This window comes from Sinohyriopsis cumingii, chromosome 1 (genome assembly GCF_028554795.1).
Source record: "Sinohyriopsis cumingii isolate HCF-2022 chromosome 1, ASM2855479v2, whole genome shotgun sequence".
NCBI classification, from domain to species: Eukaryota; Metazoa; Mollusca; class Bivalvia; order Unionida; family Unionidae; genus Sinohyriopsis; species Sinohyriopsis cumingii.
Genome location: NC_142961.1, coordinates 167,916,454 through 167,933,681, shown reverse-complemented (window position 1 = coordinate 167,933,681; position 17,228 = coordinate 167,916,454). Strand labels below are relative to the sequence as shown.

At 33.4% G+C, this 17,228-nt stretch overlaps 1 protein-coding gene across 2 annotated transcripts in view; it reads left to right on the top strand.

Annotated features, from left to right (window-relative positions):
• The window catches only part of LOC149808343 (sodium/calcium exchanger 1-like), a 131,697-nt gene that overhangs the window by 67,307 nt on the left and 47,162 nt on the right, over positions 1-17,228 (top strand). Inside the window, exon 3 of one of the 2 annotated variants that reach the window (XM_089975916.1) lies at positions 11,975-12,016. The exons of the other annotated variant lie outside the window; for it this stretch is intronic. Coding sequence (XP_089832042.1) covers positions 11,975-12,016 — 42 coding nt within the window. The remainder of the gene's footprint in view (positions 1-11,974; positions 12,017-17,228) is intronic. 2 annotated transcript variants of the gene reach the window in all.

Here is a 17,228-nt window from a genome sequence, read left to right as displayed (position 1 = left end):
TGTTGAATTTGTTTTAAATCATACATCAATTTTTATTTGATATGAGTTTGGGAAATACTTGGTTGCATTCATTTGTCTTGAATGTTGTTTGACTTGTTTATTCTAATAATTTTTTATATTATTTCCTTGATAAAAATTTCTTGAGACAGTTGTGTGAATTTATTTGTCTTAAATGATATGAATCATATATTCTGAGAATGAGTTTTTCCTAGGTGATAGTATTTCACACAATGGATTTTAGTTAGCAAATAATGTAGTTAAGATGAGAAGTGAATTTCAGTGATTCATTTGTATAGTTAGGATGTGATTTCTTTTAACTGAGAAATTGAGTACCTGGGGATCAACATTTAGTCCAGTTAGTGATTTATAGTCCACAGCAGGCATAACGGTTCATTAAGATGTCTAGATTATGTCATAATTCAGTTAGGGATGCTAAATAGCCTGTTAGGGAGAGACATTAATCTTCTTGTACTATTCTTGTGTGTCAGATTTCAGGATGCAAACTGACCCATTTTGACTTTAGTTTCTGTTGAATTGTGATATGATGATATCTGACATAATGAGAAAGGGGATAATGTTATTTTTGTTTACCTATTTATTTATTTTAAAAGGGAAATAGCACCATATATACAATATCCAGATAGGGCAGAGAGAGGACAACCAAATTACGGTCGATGACCCCAAAGAGTCTAAATAGAGAGAGAAAAGAGAAAGGGGAATAGATTGACTTTACCTGTCAAAAGCATTGAATTTGGAATGACTGACAAGCAACCAGGTTTTGTCAGCATGCTGGACAATTGAAATCGATTGCTTTCTCAATTTTATGATGAAATTTATCATATCGGTGTGAACAGAATGGCGAATTGCACTTTGTGTTTGGCAATCATTAGCCATTAGACGACTATCCTTCAAGTGTCATGTCAATATATTTTTGTTTAGCATAATTGATTACATTGTTATATTCTACATACGAGGGCACTTGTTTCTCTATTCTATATCTCTGCTCAGATATCTGTTTATTCCATCCATTAATATATTTTTATTATTTACTTGATCTGTGCTATAAAACCAAGATTTATCATCATCCAGATAATGATAACCAAATTGAACACCCTGTAACACCATTCTTATTTCTGTTCACACCTCAAATTAACCATGGGTTTGTATTATAGCTAGGAGTAGGCTTGACATGTAAACCAAATATCAGCTTTTTACATTGGTGAGATATTTGCAGAATTGACAGATTTAAACTGGAGAATTTAAAGTTTTCCTAATTGAACTTGAAAATCAGTCTTAAATGGAAATATAGTGTGGCATTGATGCACAAAAAAAAACCATTTGGCCTATTTTAAGTACATCTAAAAACACTCTGTACAGTAAGCTTTGCCCATTGTACTTAAAAAATATTGGTAGCATGAACATGTATTGACTTAGTAACCTAGAAATTTTTAATGTGGTAACATAAAAGAATTATGTTAAACCACACTGCTAGCCAGGCCAGTTGTTTTCATATCTTGGGAAGACAAAATTTTTCAGCTTTTTTTCCCTTTGAGACTATAAATGAAAAGGCAATTGCACAGTAGGTAAAGAATGACCTTTAGAAAATGAACTTTTAAGTTGGATTACAGCAGACTGCTTTCATGAGTCATACTTTACTTAACTTTTGTATCAGTAGTAATGTAAAGTTATTTTGTGAATTAGTTTTCATTATATTTAATCCTGGAGATGAATGTGCAGGCCATGATCCCATTACTGTGTGCTCAAAATTGAGCCAGAGATATACTGAAGGACTAGAGAAAATCATTAATGACTTCTCTTTCCAGCTATATGTTGATACTCACTTCAGTTGGATATAGAATTGATTTTATGAAGCAAAATCTGCTACCGTTTTTCTTTGCAAATTGATACAATGACTATAAACCATATTTCATGAACACTTGCCTTTTTTTCTAAAGTGTGTCTTTATATATGTGTACTACTCGATAGTACATGGATTCAAAATCAAGGCTTAATAAATGAGCCAACATATGTTAGGCGAGGCTATGTACAGTAACTGGAAAATTCTTAAGAGCCATTTGGATACCCATGTGACTATCATGTGATTATTAATATCTTTAAAACAAAAATTGGCAAATGCTCTGCCAACCAATTAGGATAGTTGTTTCTTTAAAATCATCCCAGTTTGGTTCTTAAAAAAAATCAATATAATCTATTTTCACCAGTCTACATTTTATAACTATAGAATTCAAAAACTTAAAGCAGGCAGATGTAGACATTGACACACCACAAAAGGCACATAGATATATAAAATTTGGCATTTTCTAGCTTGTGCTCTGTTCCCAAACAATAAGGCAAGTCTGCAAAGTTGTGAAGAGGCTTGATTTATCACTTGCATTATATAGCATGTGTCTCATTGCTCAAGATTTCTTCTTGCTTTGATAGTGATTTTTTTCCCCAAGATTTAAAGAATTATCACTTTTTCATGCTGACTAGGTATAAGTCATTGAAGGAGATAACAGGCTGGTACCAATGCAGGTACTATGAATTTAGAGATCATTGGGAATGACTGATTTCAAATTAATGACACTGACAGTGGGGACTGTCTCAGCATCTGATACCAGATTGGTTGATCAAGTGTAAAGAATGCACATGAAATACAGAATAATGCCATAACTATAGTCCAGATAAAAAGATGGGTTTCAAAACGACCAAAATTAAAAGAAATTGATTTCATTTTGTTAGCACCCATTGAACAGCGAAAAAAGACATCAACAATTATAGACCTGCAGTATGTGTAAGCACTGTTATTTCAGTTTAATGTATCTAGCAAATTTTGTACTGAATAAGAAACTAACTGAACACTTATTTAGAATCAAAGAGAACTACACTTGATAAATTTACTGTAGTATTTTTAAAGAAAGTTTTGTAAATGTTTATAATTTGTAGTGATGTAAACTTCAATCAAATTTGAATGAGAGATGATGTTATTGACAGTTTAAATTGTACATGTTGCTGGTAAAAAATATAAGCCAACCAATCAACCCAGCATGTAGAGAGAAATAAAAATGCAATTAGTTAAATATTAATACCCAGCTGGATGATGAGATCCTACAGCAGACCATGGAAGTGTCTGTGATAATATTAATAATAATAATAATAATAATAATAGTAATAGTAATTACTTTGTTTAAAGAGGGTAACACAATTAGTTGAAGAACTAATCTGCCTTGAGGCCCTCATAATACCTTGAGATCTTCATACAAAGGAATTTATTTATTTTAACTGCATCTCTGAAGCCACTGGATATATTGGGTTTGGAAGAATGAATTAGAGTGGGTATGTCTTATCTTAACTGGAATACTATTCCAGAGCAAAGTTCCTGAGTATTGGAATTTTTTTGTGGAATAATTCCTTATTTGGTTTGGGAATTTTATACTGTTTGTCAGACATGGATTGCAGGTGGGGAGTACTACATGTTAGCCTATAATGGAATAGTGATTCTAAAATATTCAGCAGCACTGTTATTGAATATCAAGTACATTTATTTGGCTTTTCTCAACCGGATTCAGTCTTTAATAGGTAATATTTTTAACTTATCAGCTAAATTTTCCTTGCTTTCATTCTGAATTGATGTTAGTCCAGATGTTCTTTTTTGAAGATGTGCTAGCTTTGCTATGTTTTTATCATTTTAATTACCTCATACTTTATTACAGTAGTCTAAATAAGGTTGTATGTAACTTTTACATAATAGTTTTCTGGGCCTTTCAGAGAGAAAATGTCTTATCCTACTGAGAAGCCATAAACTTGAATTACATTTTTTACTGATATGTTGGATATGTTCAGTTCATGATAGCTTGTTTTCTACCAAAACACAAAGTATTTGATCATGACATACCATTTGCAAATTTGTATCTTTCCATGTCAGACACAGTTCATCACTATCAAGATTTGTTCTTTTTTGCTGTGAGATAAGTAATTTTTTAGTTTTACCAGCATTTACCACTATGCTGTTGCATGTAAACCAGTTGTCCAGTTTGTGTAGGGCATCCTGTTAGGAAATTTCCAGTTCATGCATTGTGTTTTGGATGTTTGACAATGTTGTGTCATCTGCATAGAGATCTGAAGATGAAATTGAGTCCCTTAGAAAAAGTAAATAGTAATGGACCTAGAATTGAGTCTTGTGGTACTCTATATCTAATTGTTCCCGGATCAGACAGAACATTATTTATATGAACATGTTGTGTTCTTTCATTTATGTATGAAGTAAACTATCTAATTGTGCTTTCATCACACTGGTAAATTTTCAGTTTCCTCAAAAGGATTTTGTGATCCATCATGTCAAAAGCTTTCCTGAAATCTACAAAAACAGATACTATTATTCTACCATGATCAAGTACTTGAAGCCATCTATCAGTTAGCAAGATCATTGCCAATCATACGTGAATGATTCTATCTAAAGCCTGATTGATTAGGGTGTAACAGCAAGTGTTTGGTTAAATATGATATGAACGAGTCATTTACATGTTTTCAACCAATTTTGACAAGTTTGGTAGTACATTGTATTGAGATTGGCTTTTAGTTATCAGCGTCATCAGATTTGTGAATAGGCATTACTTTTGCAGTTTTCCATATTTTGGGGACAGCTGAGGTTACAATACATGTATTTAAATTGATTATGAATGTTATGTTATATGAAATAGCTGAGGCAGAAGTTTTAATGAGTCATGGACCAATCTGATCAAGTCCTGTAGCTTTCTTAGTATCAAGTTCACTGAGACATTTTTTAACAAAGTTTTTTTTACTGGTGGTATAGAGAAACAAACTTCCTTAGGGATTTTGCTGCCACAGAACTTTTTTAGTTATCAAAGTTGTTTTCTATCACTGGTTCCTTTATCTTTGTGGTAATGGTAGTGAAAAAATCATTGAAGACATTTGCAGTCTCAATATCATCAGTGACTATGCCATGGTGTCATTTACCAGAAGTGAGTGAATTTTATCTGTCTGATCTTTGTGTTCCCACAATGAGTTAATTGAAATCTTTCAAAATAGAGTTTGTGTTGCTCTCTTTGCTTTCAAGTATTTATTGATAATAAGTTTTTTTATAGCTTTTTTAATCATACTTGTTATTTTATTTTTCCATATTTTCTATTGTGCATGGTTTCCCATTGCCTTGAATTGGTCTCATGTTTTCATGCTATCGAGTATTTCAGTAGTAAGCCAGGTAGATTGGATTTCCTACTTGATGTATTTTCACTGGTGCATGTTTAGAGACTACATCCATAAATAATTAAGTCCACACTTTCAGTGCTTCATCTATTTCATCAAAATTTTGATTATATTCCATGGAACTATATATAGGCCACCTACCGCTCCGTCGGCCGAGTGGTTAGAGCGTCCGCCTCAGATGTGGAAGGTTGCAGGTTCAAACCCCCTGCCGAGTCATACCAAAGACTTATAAAAATGGTACTAACAGCTGCCTCGCTAGGCACTCAACATTAAGAGGTTAGTGTTAGGACTGGTCAGTCTGGTGTCAGGATAATGTGACTGGGTGGGAACATCATGCTACATGTCGTTGGCATGATGACCAGTGCTAGACATCACTATAAACTGCCGCACTGCATACATTATAGTGATATGACTGATTTTTTTTTAAAGCTACGTTAAAAATCCAGATCACACACATATTGGTCATAGAGAAATTGTTCTTCATTAAAAATTTTGAATGATCTGTAAGTGAGAGTTTTGTGTGTATTTTTCCTGTTTCTCTTGCATTTAATCTTTCTTGTCAAAAAAGTAGGATAGTGTTCACTAAGGCCAACATTTGGTATATTAACATAAGTCATGTTGTCTGGTAGGTTGGTATAAACGTGATCAATAAGAGTGCTTGATATTTCTGTTACCCTTGTGGGTTCATTTATCAGCTGGACTAGACCTAATGATTTAATAAATTCCATCCAGTTGTTCCTTTTTTAGTACTGAGTACATCCTTATTTTCATCACCCCATATATATGTTGCTTTCTCTTGTGCAAGAGCATTTTCCATTTATTTCAAAAAGTTATCATTTCAAATTGCTTTGGAGGAAGGTGGCCTGTAAATGAGACCAACTAGGAATGACTTTGCATTATTTTGAGAATTTCCACCCAAATACTCTCAATTTCTTGTGACTCCAAGTCAGATCGGATTATACAAAACCTTCCCCTGCTGTCTCTCTGTCCCTGTGTAATGGTTTATTGTAGCCTTGACAGTAAAATAGATTATCATTGTGGTTAGCATTTAATTTGGTTTCAGTGAGTCCTAAAACATGTATATTAGATATGATTCTTGTTGGACATTTATTGGGTTAGTTTCATCAAACTGAAGTTGTATTATTTGTGACCTGATTTGCTGTTGATAACACCAGTGTTTCACCAACATATATAAAAGCAAGCAGTCGAGATGCTAGGACGTTTGATTTATGGAATCTCATGTAGCCCACAACATGTAATGTTTGATAAATACTGTAGCAGCCAATATAAATTAGATTATTCAGAACTTATTGCATAGCAAAGTTGTTACTAAAGTAATTTTGAACCATCAGAAAGTATGAGAAGTTGACAGTGATGATTGTTGTGTAGTAGTTTGGTTATTCTTATCTTGAGGATGATCAGCCATGGTTTTATTGCCCGGATCAAGTAAATAATAAATAAAATATGAAATTTATAGTTGGAATAAATGGAGATCTGAGCAGAGATATAGAACAGAACAACATGTTCCCCTGTATGAAAAATATAACTATTTAATGAATTGTACAAACAAAATGAAATTGAACTTAACATTTGAATGATACACTTTCTTAGAAATAATTACCAAGTCAATGAAAAATACAAAGAGCCATTTTGTTTTTACTGATAAGACAAATTTTATCATGAAATCAAGTGAGTGATTGAACTCCATTGCCCAGCATGCCTGCATAACTTAGTTGCTAGTCAGTCCTTCCAAATTCAGTGTTGGTGACATGTTAAAGTCAATGTACTCCTTTTCCTGTTTTCTCTCTCCCCATCCTCCTTTCAATCATCAACCATAATTTGGTTGTCTCATCCCTTTCTATACTGTATGGGTGTAAATATGGGGCTATTTCCCTTTAAAAATAAATAACAGATAGCATAAATATTTGTCTTTTTTTTCTTCTTCTGGTATCGAACATGATCAACTATCTCATTACATCAGATATTTTCGTATTGTATTTCAACAGAAACTGAGGCTAATATGGGTCAGTTTGCAGCCTAACAGCTGATACACAAATCGTAGTACAAGAAGATTAATGTCTCTCCCTTACTGTACCAACATAATCTGGACACAATATACCATATGCCCTGCTGTGAACAACAAATCTTTGATTGGCTTAATGTGTCAGCCAGGAGACACTTGATTTCTCAGTTAAAAGAACTCGCATATTATTATTCAAAGGAATCAAAGGGATTCCAAAGGAATCAAAGGGATTCACTTCATGTCTTAACTATAATATTTTCTTGCTACAATCCATCATTTCTTAGCATACATGATTCGTAACATTTGAGAAATAAATTCACACAATTATGTCAAAAAATTCTTGGCAAGAAAAGAATGTTTGAAATTCTTAGAATAAACAAGTCATAAAACATTCAGGACAAATGAATAAAAACAATTAACATCCAAACTCATCAAAGGAAAATTGATGAATGAATTTAAAACAAATAAATTCAAATAAATAATTATAGACTCATATGACCGAACATAATGCCAGTAACTTGTGCTTTTCAAGTTTCACTTGCTTTTATTATAGCAGAAGCTCTGTTTACCGTTAGGTTCTGTGTCCCTTAACTTCTAGACACCTGTCCCTTGGACCATTTATAATGAGAAAATACTGTTCTCCAGGAGCTTAGACTTTGGCTCTTGCAAACTAAGTCTGACTAATGTTTTGAATGGAAATACTTAAAACATTGAGTTTCATCTGGGAAGCACACATACCTTATTTAGCTTAGCCAATTAGGATTAAATTTTTCTAACTACTATTATTAAAACATGCCCATCCAAGTTAGAATAATTCTCTCTACTACATGCTTATTAATTGATTTCTGGAAAATTTAATTTTAGGACACTTATTTCAAATGGTACAAAATTGTCACTGCATTGTCTGAACACTGTTGATTTTCTGGTATTTAAACCCCCAAATTCACCTTGCCTTGTCTATCTCTCTGACCATTATCACTGATTATAATTAAAAATCAATTATGCCTGAATCCAGGGCTGTTAAAACCACTCTGGTCTAGTGATAATATTTCCTTAAACCCACCAGTCAATTTTAATTATTACATGTCTCGCTGACCATGGCTAATGTACTGACATCTCCAAAAGTTTTACAATGATGTTTTTTATTTTCTAATCATGTATGCCCAATACTTTACACCTAAATAATTGTCAGTGACAATCAACTGGTTTTGAGCTTAAATCAAGGATTTTGCCATTACCTTTGACATTTTTAGTGACAAATTGCTGTTTCTAAGTCATATAGACAGGAAATTTATAGTCTTGCCCATAAAACTCATTAAGCTGGTCATTTTGGTGTCAGTAAGACTTATCACAAGATCCTGAATCATTTTTATTTGCCAAAAATTAAAAGTGATGTTAATAAGTACCATAGATCTTGTCACACTTGTCAAATGGTAGGAAATCCCAATCAGAAGATATCTAAGGCACAGCTGCATTTGACCATTTGACAAGCCATTTTGCAAACAAATGGTTGACTGTTGGTTTCTTACCTAATACCAAGTCAGTACTTGTTGACCATAATGTGTGAGGGGCCCCGAGTGGCCGAGTGGTCTAAAGCGCTGTCCGTTACGGATCACTGCCATCTCACCTCTGTCTGCGTAGGTTCGAGTCTCGGATTCAGCCAATGTGGGTATGTGAGAAAGCTTGCCAGTAGCTTCTCGTGGGTCGGTGGTTCTTTCCGGGGTTTTCCCGGGTTCTTCCTCCACCATTAATACTGGCCGCCATGTATAGCCTATCGTGTGCTGAAAAATGGCGTTAAACCCTACAACAACAACAACAACCATAATGTGTGCATGCTCAAGATTTCCATAGGCTATTCCTTTGAAGAATATTAAAGCAAAAAACTGTTCTAAAAGTTTAGGCAATGTTTTTTAACACTTGTTTGCTTCACCTAATCTGTCCAGCAATTTTATGTTTGATTATTTCCAACAATTCGTGCATGAATTAGACATTAAACAGTTTAATTTGTCTGCCTATCACCCTGAAAGTCAAGGGGCTAGCACAAGACTGTCCAAAAACACTCTCACTTACCCAGCATACATGTATATAGTTATATTGAATCAAACCTTAAAATAGACAGTGATCAGTAAAATCCTGCATTGTATAATTATAGAGTAAGATCAGGAGAGTTTTTTTGTCCCTATGTTGGTATTTATCACCAAATGACAGACCCCATGACCACCCTAAAACAGCAAAAAACTGTCCCAAAACACCCACAGCTACCCAGGATACATGTAGGCAGTTAAATCAAATGAAACCAAATAAAAAGACAATGATCAGTAAAATTCTACCCTGTATAATTATTGAGTAAGATAAGTTGTTTTTTCTCTTGTTGATACATGCTGAAGGAAAGACCCTAAGACTATCCCAAAACATGCTCATCGACCCAGGATAAATTTATACAATTACAATACCTTAATGAAACATGCAGTTTTGGTGCATTCTCTCTCTCTCTTTCTTTGATCATAGATAATTCACTAAACTACTTTTATATTGCAAAGAGCAGCACACTTAATAAGTCAGAATCATGCATCACTACATTCATTTTTCAAAAAGTCTTTAAAAATTCTTTAAATCTTTAATGTGACAAAATAATTAGAACCTAAGGTGCTATATTTATATTTATAACATTTTTGAACTGATTTATTATTTTTAATTGGTTTGATAATCATAAGAATTACAATAAATTACAATAAATAAAATGTTTTAAAGGAATCATATGCAAGCCAGTTTTAAAGCTGTTTTTTTTTATACATTCACAGGTTGAGGTCCTATACATTAACAATGCAAATTAAGTATTGGAAAACAATCGTACACTAAATATAATACTTCTAATCACAAGTAAATGTTTTTATCATGATACGAACATGATTTTCCACAATTTAATTATTTCGGCGTTTGTGACAAATAAGTTCCTAAATGAAGATTGTGATAAGAATAAGAAAACCTTTTGGAATGCTTAATTTTTTAAATGTAATTTTACCTATCAACTTCTTTATTTCCTATTGGTGTTGCTCTGAAATATATTTTTTTATCCGGAGCTTATGTACAGTAGTATCACAGGAAAATATAGATGTCTGTGAGTCGCATCAAAATGGGTGACATGCAATACTTTGGTCTGATGAAAGCTCATTAATGAGAGTACGAGGGAATATATATTGTCATTTCTGATCCTTACTTTGTTAAAATAACTACTGTTTCCAAAGTAATGAGAGATATCAATAAGAAGTATATTTCTTAAACAGCGAAAGTAAATACTTAAGTGCGTCAGAACTGGGGTTGAAGAAGGTGGACAACCCTGCTGTAGTGTATGCATTTTTGTTTTCGTAAGGTGCTATAAAACACTTAGAAGTTAGAAAGCATGTGGTTTTGAGAACGATTAAAACTTCATTGCTAATGTACAATTTTCTAAAAAAAGGGACTGAAAGAGATGTTTATCTACTCAAAATAAATGCCGTAAAGCTCCATGGGGAGCATTAATTATTTCTGGTAAAGGAAAAACTTTAGAAATTTAGAGCACTGTCTGTTGTCATAATGCATGCTAATCTCTAGTATGCCATTATAACAACAGATGACAACACAAGTTGGATAAACAAAGATGATGCTGATAAAACTTAGTATTTTCAAGGCCAGATCTGTATGAAAACAGCAGTTGGAATGATGGAATTGTAATATGGCAAGTTTATAAACAGAATATGTAAAACTTGTAATAACTGGCATAGCATTTGCCATAGGACAAACTGTGGAATGAATTCTGTAGATGGCAAACTGCAAGATAAAATGACGCAGAAGGAAAGTAGATTGAAGCATTTGCAAGCAGCCATTTATAGCTTGCATGAATGTTGACTAGAAAATTAATGACTAGAATTATGAATGTAGCACTTGCAAGCAGCCATTTACAGTAATGCAGAAGGAAAGTATCACTTGCAAACTGCCACATACAGTTTGCATCAATGAAGAATACAATATACATGGATGGAATTATGAAAGTAGCACTTGCAAACAGCCATTTACAATATTGCATCAAGGAACATTAGAAAATACACGCATATAATTATGGCGTTAATCGTCCTCCATACTGTCATACAATTTTGTAATAATGTTCTCTCATATTTACTATTAAAATTTTATCAGATCATGTAAATGTACAGAAATGTACAAATGCATGTGTTGAAATACAGTTAGTGTCAGGATGTAGTGAGTATAAATACCAATAAAAACAAGATCATTATACTTGTATATCTATTAATAAAATGTAGTAGGCAAGAATCATTATACACATTATGATATAACTAAGGGAACATAACTGATTGCATATTATTTTGCATGAGAATGCCAGTAAATTAGATAACCTCAAAACCAAACCATTTACTTGGTCCCATAGGATAGCAGTTTTGATAAGTATGAATTACTGCATATAAAATTAAAGTAGTCAAATGATTAATCAGGAGAACGAGACTATATCCTTTTGTTTCATTGAGTATCAATTAGTACATTGAATGATTAGCTATATAAAAGTTGGTTCAGATGCTTGTCCCCCCTTTCCTGCAGTAAGCTTGGTAAGTTATTAGATATGTCATTGTACAATTTCCCTTGTTCTCCAATAAAAGTTTAGGCATCTAGTCCAGACCATGTTGATAAACCTTGTTTTTATATTTTTGATGACTTCCACAGACCCACTTTCAGATTCTGATAGTAAGAAGAGCACAGAAGAAATTTCTGAGAGAGGCAAGTATTACTGCTGGCATTTCTGCTTTGATTTTAGCTGCTGCTAATTTTTCCAGTAGTTTTGCAACAGTAGATGTTACATGCCATTTCTGTGTTGGTTCAACAGCATTCATTTTGCTTTGGATTTCAGGGCTGTATGGTTGTGGGTTGGTTCCTTACCCATGATGAAATTGTTCAGTTTTTGGTTTATACTGATAAATAGTGATCTATTTCATAGGATGGAATATTAGAATGCATGCTGTTATTGGAAAATATAGAATGTTAACAAGATAAAAGGAAATCCTTGTTATTACAGAATCAGTTTTTAAAATGCTTTAATGAAAACTATATGCAGGTTCAGGAGATCTAATTAATCGCACTGATAACTGTGTTTAGTTATACTCTGCTGGTCATTAACTAGAAGAGCTTATGTGATGGCCAATTATTTGTCGGTCAGACATTTGTCAGCACAGGTGGTTTATTACTTGGTTTTCTAAAATACTGGGAGGATCGCCATAAAATATTATCAAGCACACCTTTCTGAATGAAAATGGTACTTCTTAAATATCCAATATGCCCACCATGTGGCTTTCACCAAAAGACCTTGCTGTTGTTGTTGTGGGGTTTAACGCCACTTCCAGCACACGATAGGCTATACATGGCGGCCAGTAGTAATGGTGGAGGAAGAACCCAGGAAAACCCCAGAAAGAACCACCGACCTACGAGAAGCTACTGGCAAGCTTTCTCACATACCCACATTGGCTGAATCCATGACTCGAACCGGTGCAAACAGAGGTGAGATGGCAGTGATCCATAATGGAGAGTGCTTTAGACCACTCGGCCACTTGGGGCCCCACCAAAAGACCTCATGTGATATCTTGTTAATCTATACAAAAATGGTGCTGATCAGTGGTGGCCATATTATAAATCTTATGATATTTAGTCAGTCCTAAATGAAAACATTTGCTATCAGACCTCCAGTATGGTTACCATGTTGAAAATTTTGTAATAGCTATATAGAAATGGGATTTTTACTAATATACTTATCATTTGTTTTTTCCCTTTAAATATGGTGCTGATCAATAGTGGCTATCTTGAAAATCTTGCTATCACTACTACTTCTTAAGGGATTTTTGTATTGACGTGGTTTTCACTAAAAACACTTCTCGCTTTATGTACTTGGTTATTTTTAACAACTTTCCAGAATTTGAAAAATCTCTGGACAGTGTATTCTCCCAAATGGCAGACCTGTCAACCCTTACAGTATTGCTTAAGTCTTATAAAATGATCCTTAAAATACGGACTTGCAGAAATAAAAGCAAAATCTATGAAAATAAGATTGTTGCATTAAAATCTGGATAATTGGCTTGTCTGTGTTTGATTTGGATCCAGGTTTCATATTAGATTTTGTGGAATTAGTCAGGGAACCTAAGACTAATTTTACAGTAGTACCTCAGACACTTTAGACTGCATATACTTTTTAATGCAAAGCATCTACATGATCAAAATGTTGATTTTCAAATTTTATAAATTGGCATTCAGCAAATGATACATGTTGAAGACAAAAATGAAAATAAGCCTTTATAAAAAAAAAACTTGTTATAATCAGTACAGAAGAATGAAAAGGACTGTTTAGATTCTTTCTTTTAAATAAAAGCAGGAAGAGATACAATTACATTTATTGGACATCATGTTTTGATTTTAGTATGTCTCATGGTAGCAGATATGATTGTTGTCGTCATGTGAAGAAAAAAATATTCAAGAATTATGTAAAGTTCAGAGATAGTAACAAGCGATTGAGCTGTGTAGTGTTTTGAACTCAAGTTTGTGCAACTGTACTACAGGTAAACAAGGACTAAGTACTTTACAGATTTTTCAGTGGAACATAATGTATACTGTCACTGCAGTTTCGAATACTGAATTTTTTTTATATACATTTGTACCAACATTACAATAGCAGTACATGATATTTTGTTACACGATACTGAAAACAGGTCAAATTAAAGAAAACAAATCAACAGGCTTGCTCAGTCTTGGTAGGGTTGGCAGGTCTGAAATGTTTGACTACACCAACATTAAAAAGCATTCTTTTCTTTTTGTGTTGTTGTTTTAATGATGCTGATCTAAGCTACAAAATGTCTATCTTGACAGCCATGTGGAAAATTATTATATGGGTACTTCTCTTGAACAGATGATCATCAGCACAGTTTTCCACATAAAACACTTTTGCAACTGGTTCTGAATAAAATGACCTCCATCATGACACTAAAAGTGACAATCACAGAGATGTTTACATCAGAACTCCTCTAGAATGAATGGTGGCTTTGACACATGGTTTTCACTAAAATGCCTTTATTATATTGGTTGGGAATGAAAATGGCACACATCTGCCCACCAGCTTATCCACACTTCTGTGAAAGAGTTTTGAAAACCACACAGTTGACCTTGGCATCAAGTCAGAGGCCATTTCTTACATTTTTTACTTCACTGAGCTTATGAACACAGTGATATGTAGATATTCAAGTGAATTTTGACCAGGCTTTCATTCTGATGAAAAGTTGATAATAAGCAATTTGACACTGGTTTTAAAGGTCAAAGTCTTGACTAAGGTTTTTAGCTGTACTGGCTTGTGAGCATGAATACACAAACAAGCACGAATGGGATTTTTATCACATGCAGTTTGTGGCTAAACGAGAATAGTATGTTGAAAGATGCCTTAGCTTCTTTTGTTTGAATAAAGTTCTAGATCAATACAAACTTACTTATCATGTGGGCATATCTAAAATGTTGTCTGAGATGATGTCAGTAATTTTCTATTCATTATGTTGGGTTCATTGTCAAAGGCCATGCCAAAGAATTGTGTACTGCAGTTGCAGGTATCTTGTAGACATGTTAACTTGGACAAGCAAGAAAATGTTTTTGGTAACAAGTTTGCTATTTTGAGTTTCTCAAGAATAATATTTCAGAGATGATTTCAAAATCAGCAGTTGAAAACAATACAAGGATAGAATAAATATAAATGGACATAACCTTGAATTCCTTGAAAAATTATTTTTGGCCAAATAGGGTATCAGCCCCTTCAAGAGACTCTTATTTCAGTTAAAATATCCATATTTTTGTGTCACTTTTTATTTAAGAATGGTCATAAGAAAATCTGGCATGAAGATATGAGAAATATTGCTTTTATTTGCATGGCAGTTCATATGAAGTAAATAAATTTATATGCTCAGTATTGATTACATTTGTAAAGTGTGTTTAGTCTGATAAAAGTTTTGATTGAATTCATGCACCCACATATGTTTTCCATGGTTCTCGGTTATTAGATTAAATTCTGTTTTATAGATGTCAGAAAAGCTAAATTCAAAGTTGAATAATAACTTGATAGGCCAAAAACAAGAACTTTTTTAATGGCCATGTTCTTAAGTTACAGATAATATTGTCCTGCAACTATATGCATTTACATGGTACACATACTAGTTCTTGAACCGATTTTGCAGAGGTACATGCATAGTTAAGTCTTGTAGTTTGATTCTGATGTAGCTGATTTTATTTGTTTTTTTTAAATTGTTTTTCTAACTTTAAATATTAATACTACCAATGCATAATATATTCTTAATCTGGCTGCTGTAACTAAATATTGGAAAACATTTTGAATAACATTGAATTACCACTCAAAAGAATTTTACCAAATTTAGCTTTTCCACCTAGTTTCTATGGAATCCACATGGCTGCAAGGAAAGTCATCAAAAAGCACAACTTTGATATGATGTCTCTTAGGGAGCATCCCTTTAAAGTGGGATTACATTTGGCTTTGCAGTTTTGAAGAGAATGTCATTTGTTGACAAACACATAACTGATGATGCAGGAGGGATGAAAGGCCTCATCATAAACTAGTTGGTCAGGTGAGCTAAAACCATTAAATGATGGATTCACAAAAACTATTCAGTTTTATACAAATAATTCACCTTCCAATATGGCTACTGTTAAAATAGAAGAAAGGTTAAACACCACAGAATTTAAGACAATTTTACAGCAGACTTTTATATAAAAAAAAAAGAAAAAAAGACCATGTTATGTTTGTACAAATAAAGCAGATCCGACATCCATTATAGCCACTATTTCTAAAAAATAGGAAAACCTCTAACTGACTTCTTAAAACCTAGGCTTGAGAATATGGCTAAATTTGACAGAAAGAATTCTGACATACAGGACTTTAATATGTACACAATTGATTCAGATCTGCCGCCCAGCATGGCTACATATACTAAAAATGGATAAATGGTTAAATGACTTGTTAGAATTGCTGAACAGAGTTAAAACATCCTATTTTGAAGGCATCTTAACTTGATATAAATGCTGATCTGCTATAAAATATGACTGAAGATTCCCAGTATATAGAATATTCAAGTGACTGTTTTAAACAATCAGCAGAATTTTGAGATTTTTTTATACAGAAAGCATCTATTAAATCCAGATTACTTGACCCTCTGCTCTTGCTTTGGGCAGATAGGTGGATTTCAGAGTGCTGGGCAATCTTAGACACACTTTGACCTCTGTTTATACACCTGCCACAAGGTGGAGCATAACGTTATGATCTGTCCATTTGTCTGCCCATGTGTTCCCAATTTAATTTCTGCAGAATAACCATGGTTTTGCCACCATCAACCATTTTCAAACTTAATAACTTGTAATATAAAAACAAATAAACCTTTTGATTTAAGGTGCAAAAGATTAAATGTCAAGGTCACACAGATAAAAGAAGGAAAACTGCTTCTCCAAAATAACCTGACATTTGTTCCAAATATTTTGACCAGACTCTATAGATTGCTTGCAACTGAGATAAGAACACACCTGTCAATTTTGGGGTTAAAAAATCACAGTTAATGTCATAGTAACTCTAAGAATATATCTTGAGTTCTTTGTTACTAACTTTGACCACAATTGGCAGATAACTCACATTTGAAATTGGGAAAATGCAAGTTACTTTTAAGTCAGGTTGTGGTCAAAGTGACTGAAATAAGAAAAACTGTTTCCACAAAAGTACCTGTGCTCTGTGCCACGTGTCATGACTTGATGTATTAGATGTTTTGCATTTGAGAGAAGGAAGATGACCAATTGATTTTGGGGGTTAAAAGGTCAGAGATCATTGTCAAACTGACTCAGAGGAAAACAGTTTCCACAAACTAACTCAGGTCCTATGCTACAAACCATAACCAAACTTTGTTTACAGCTT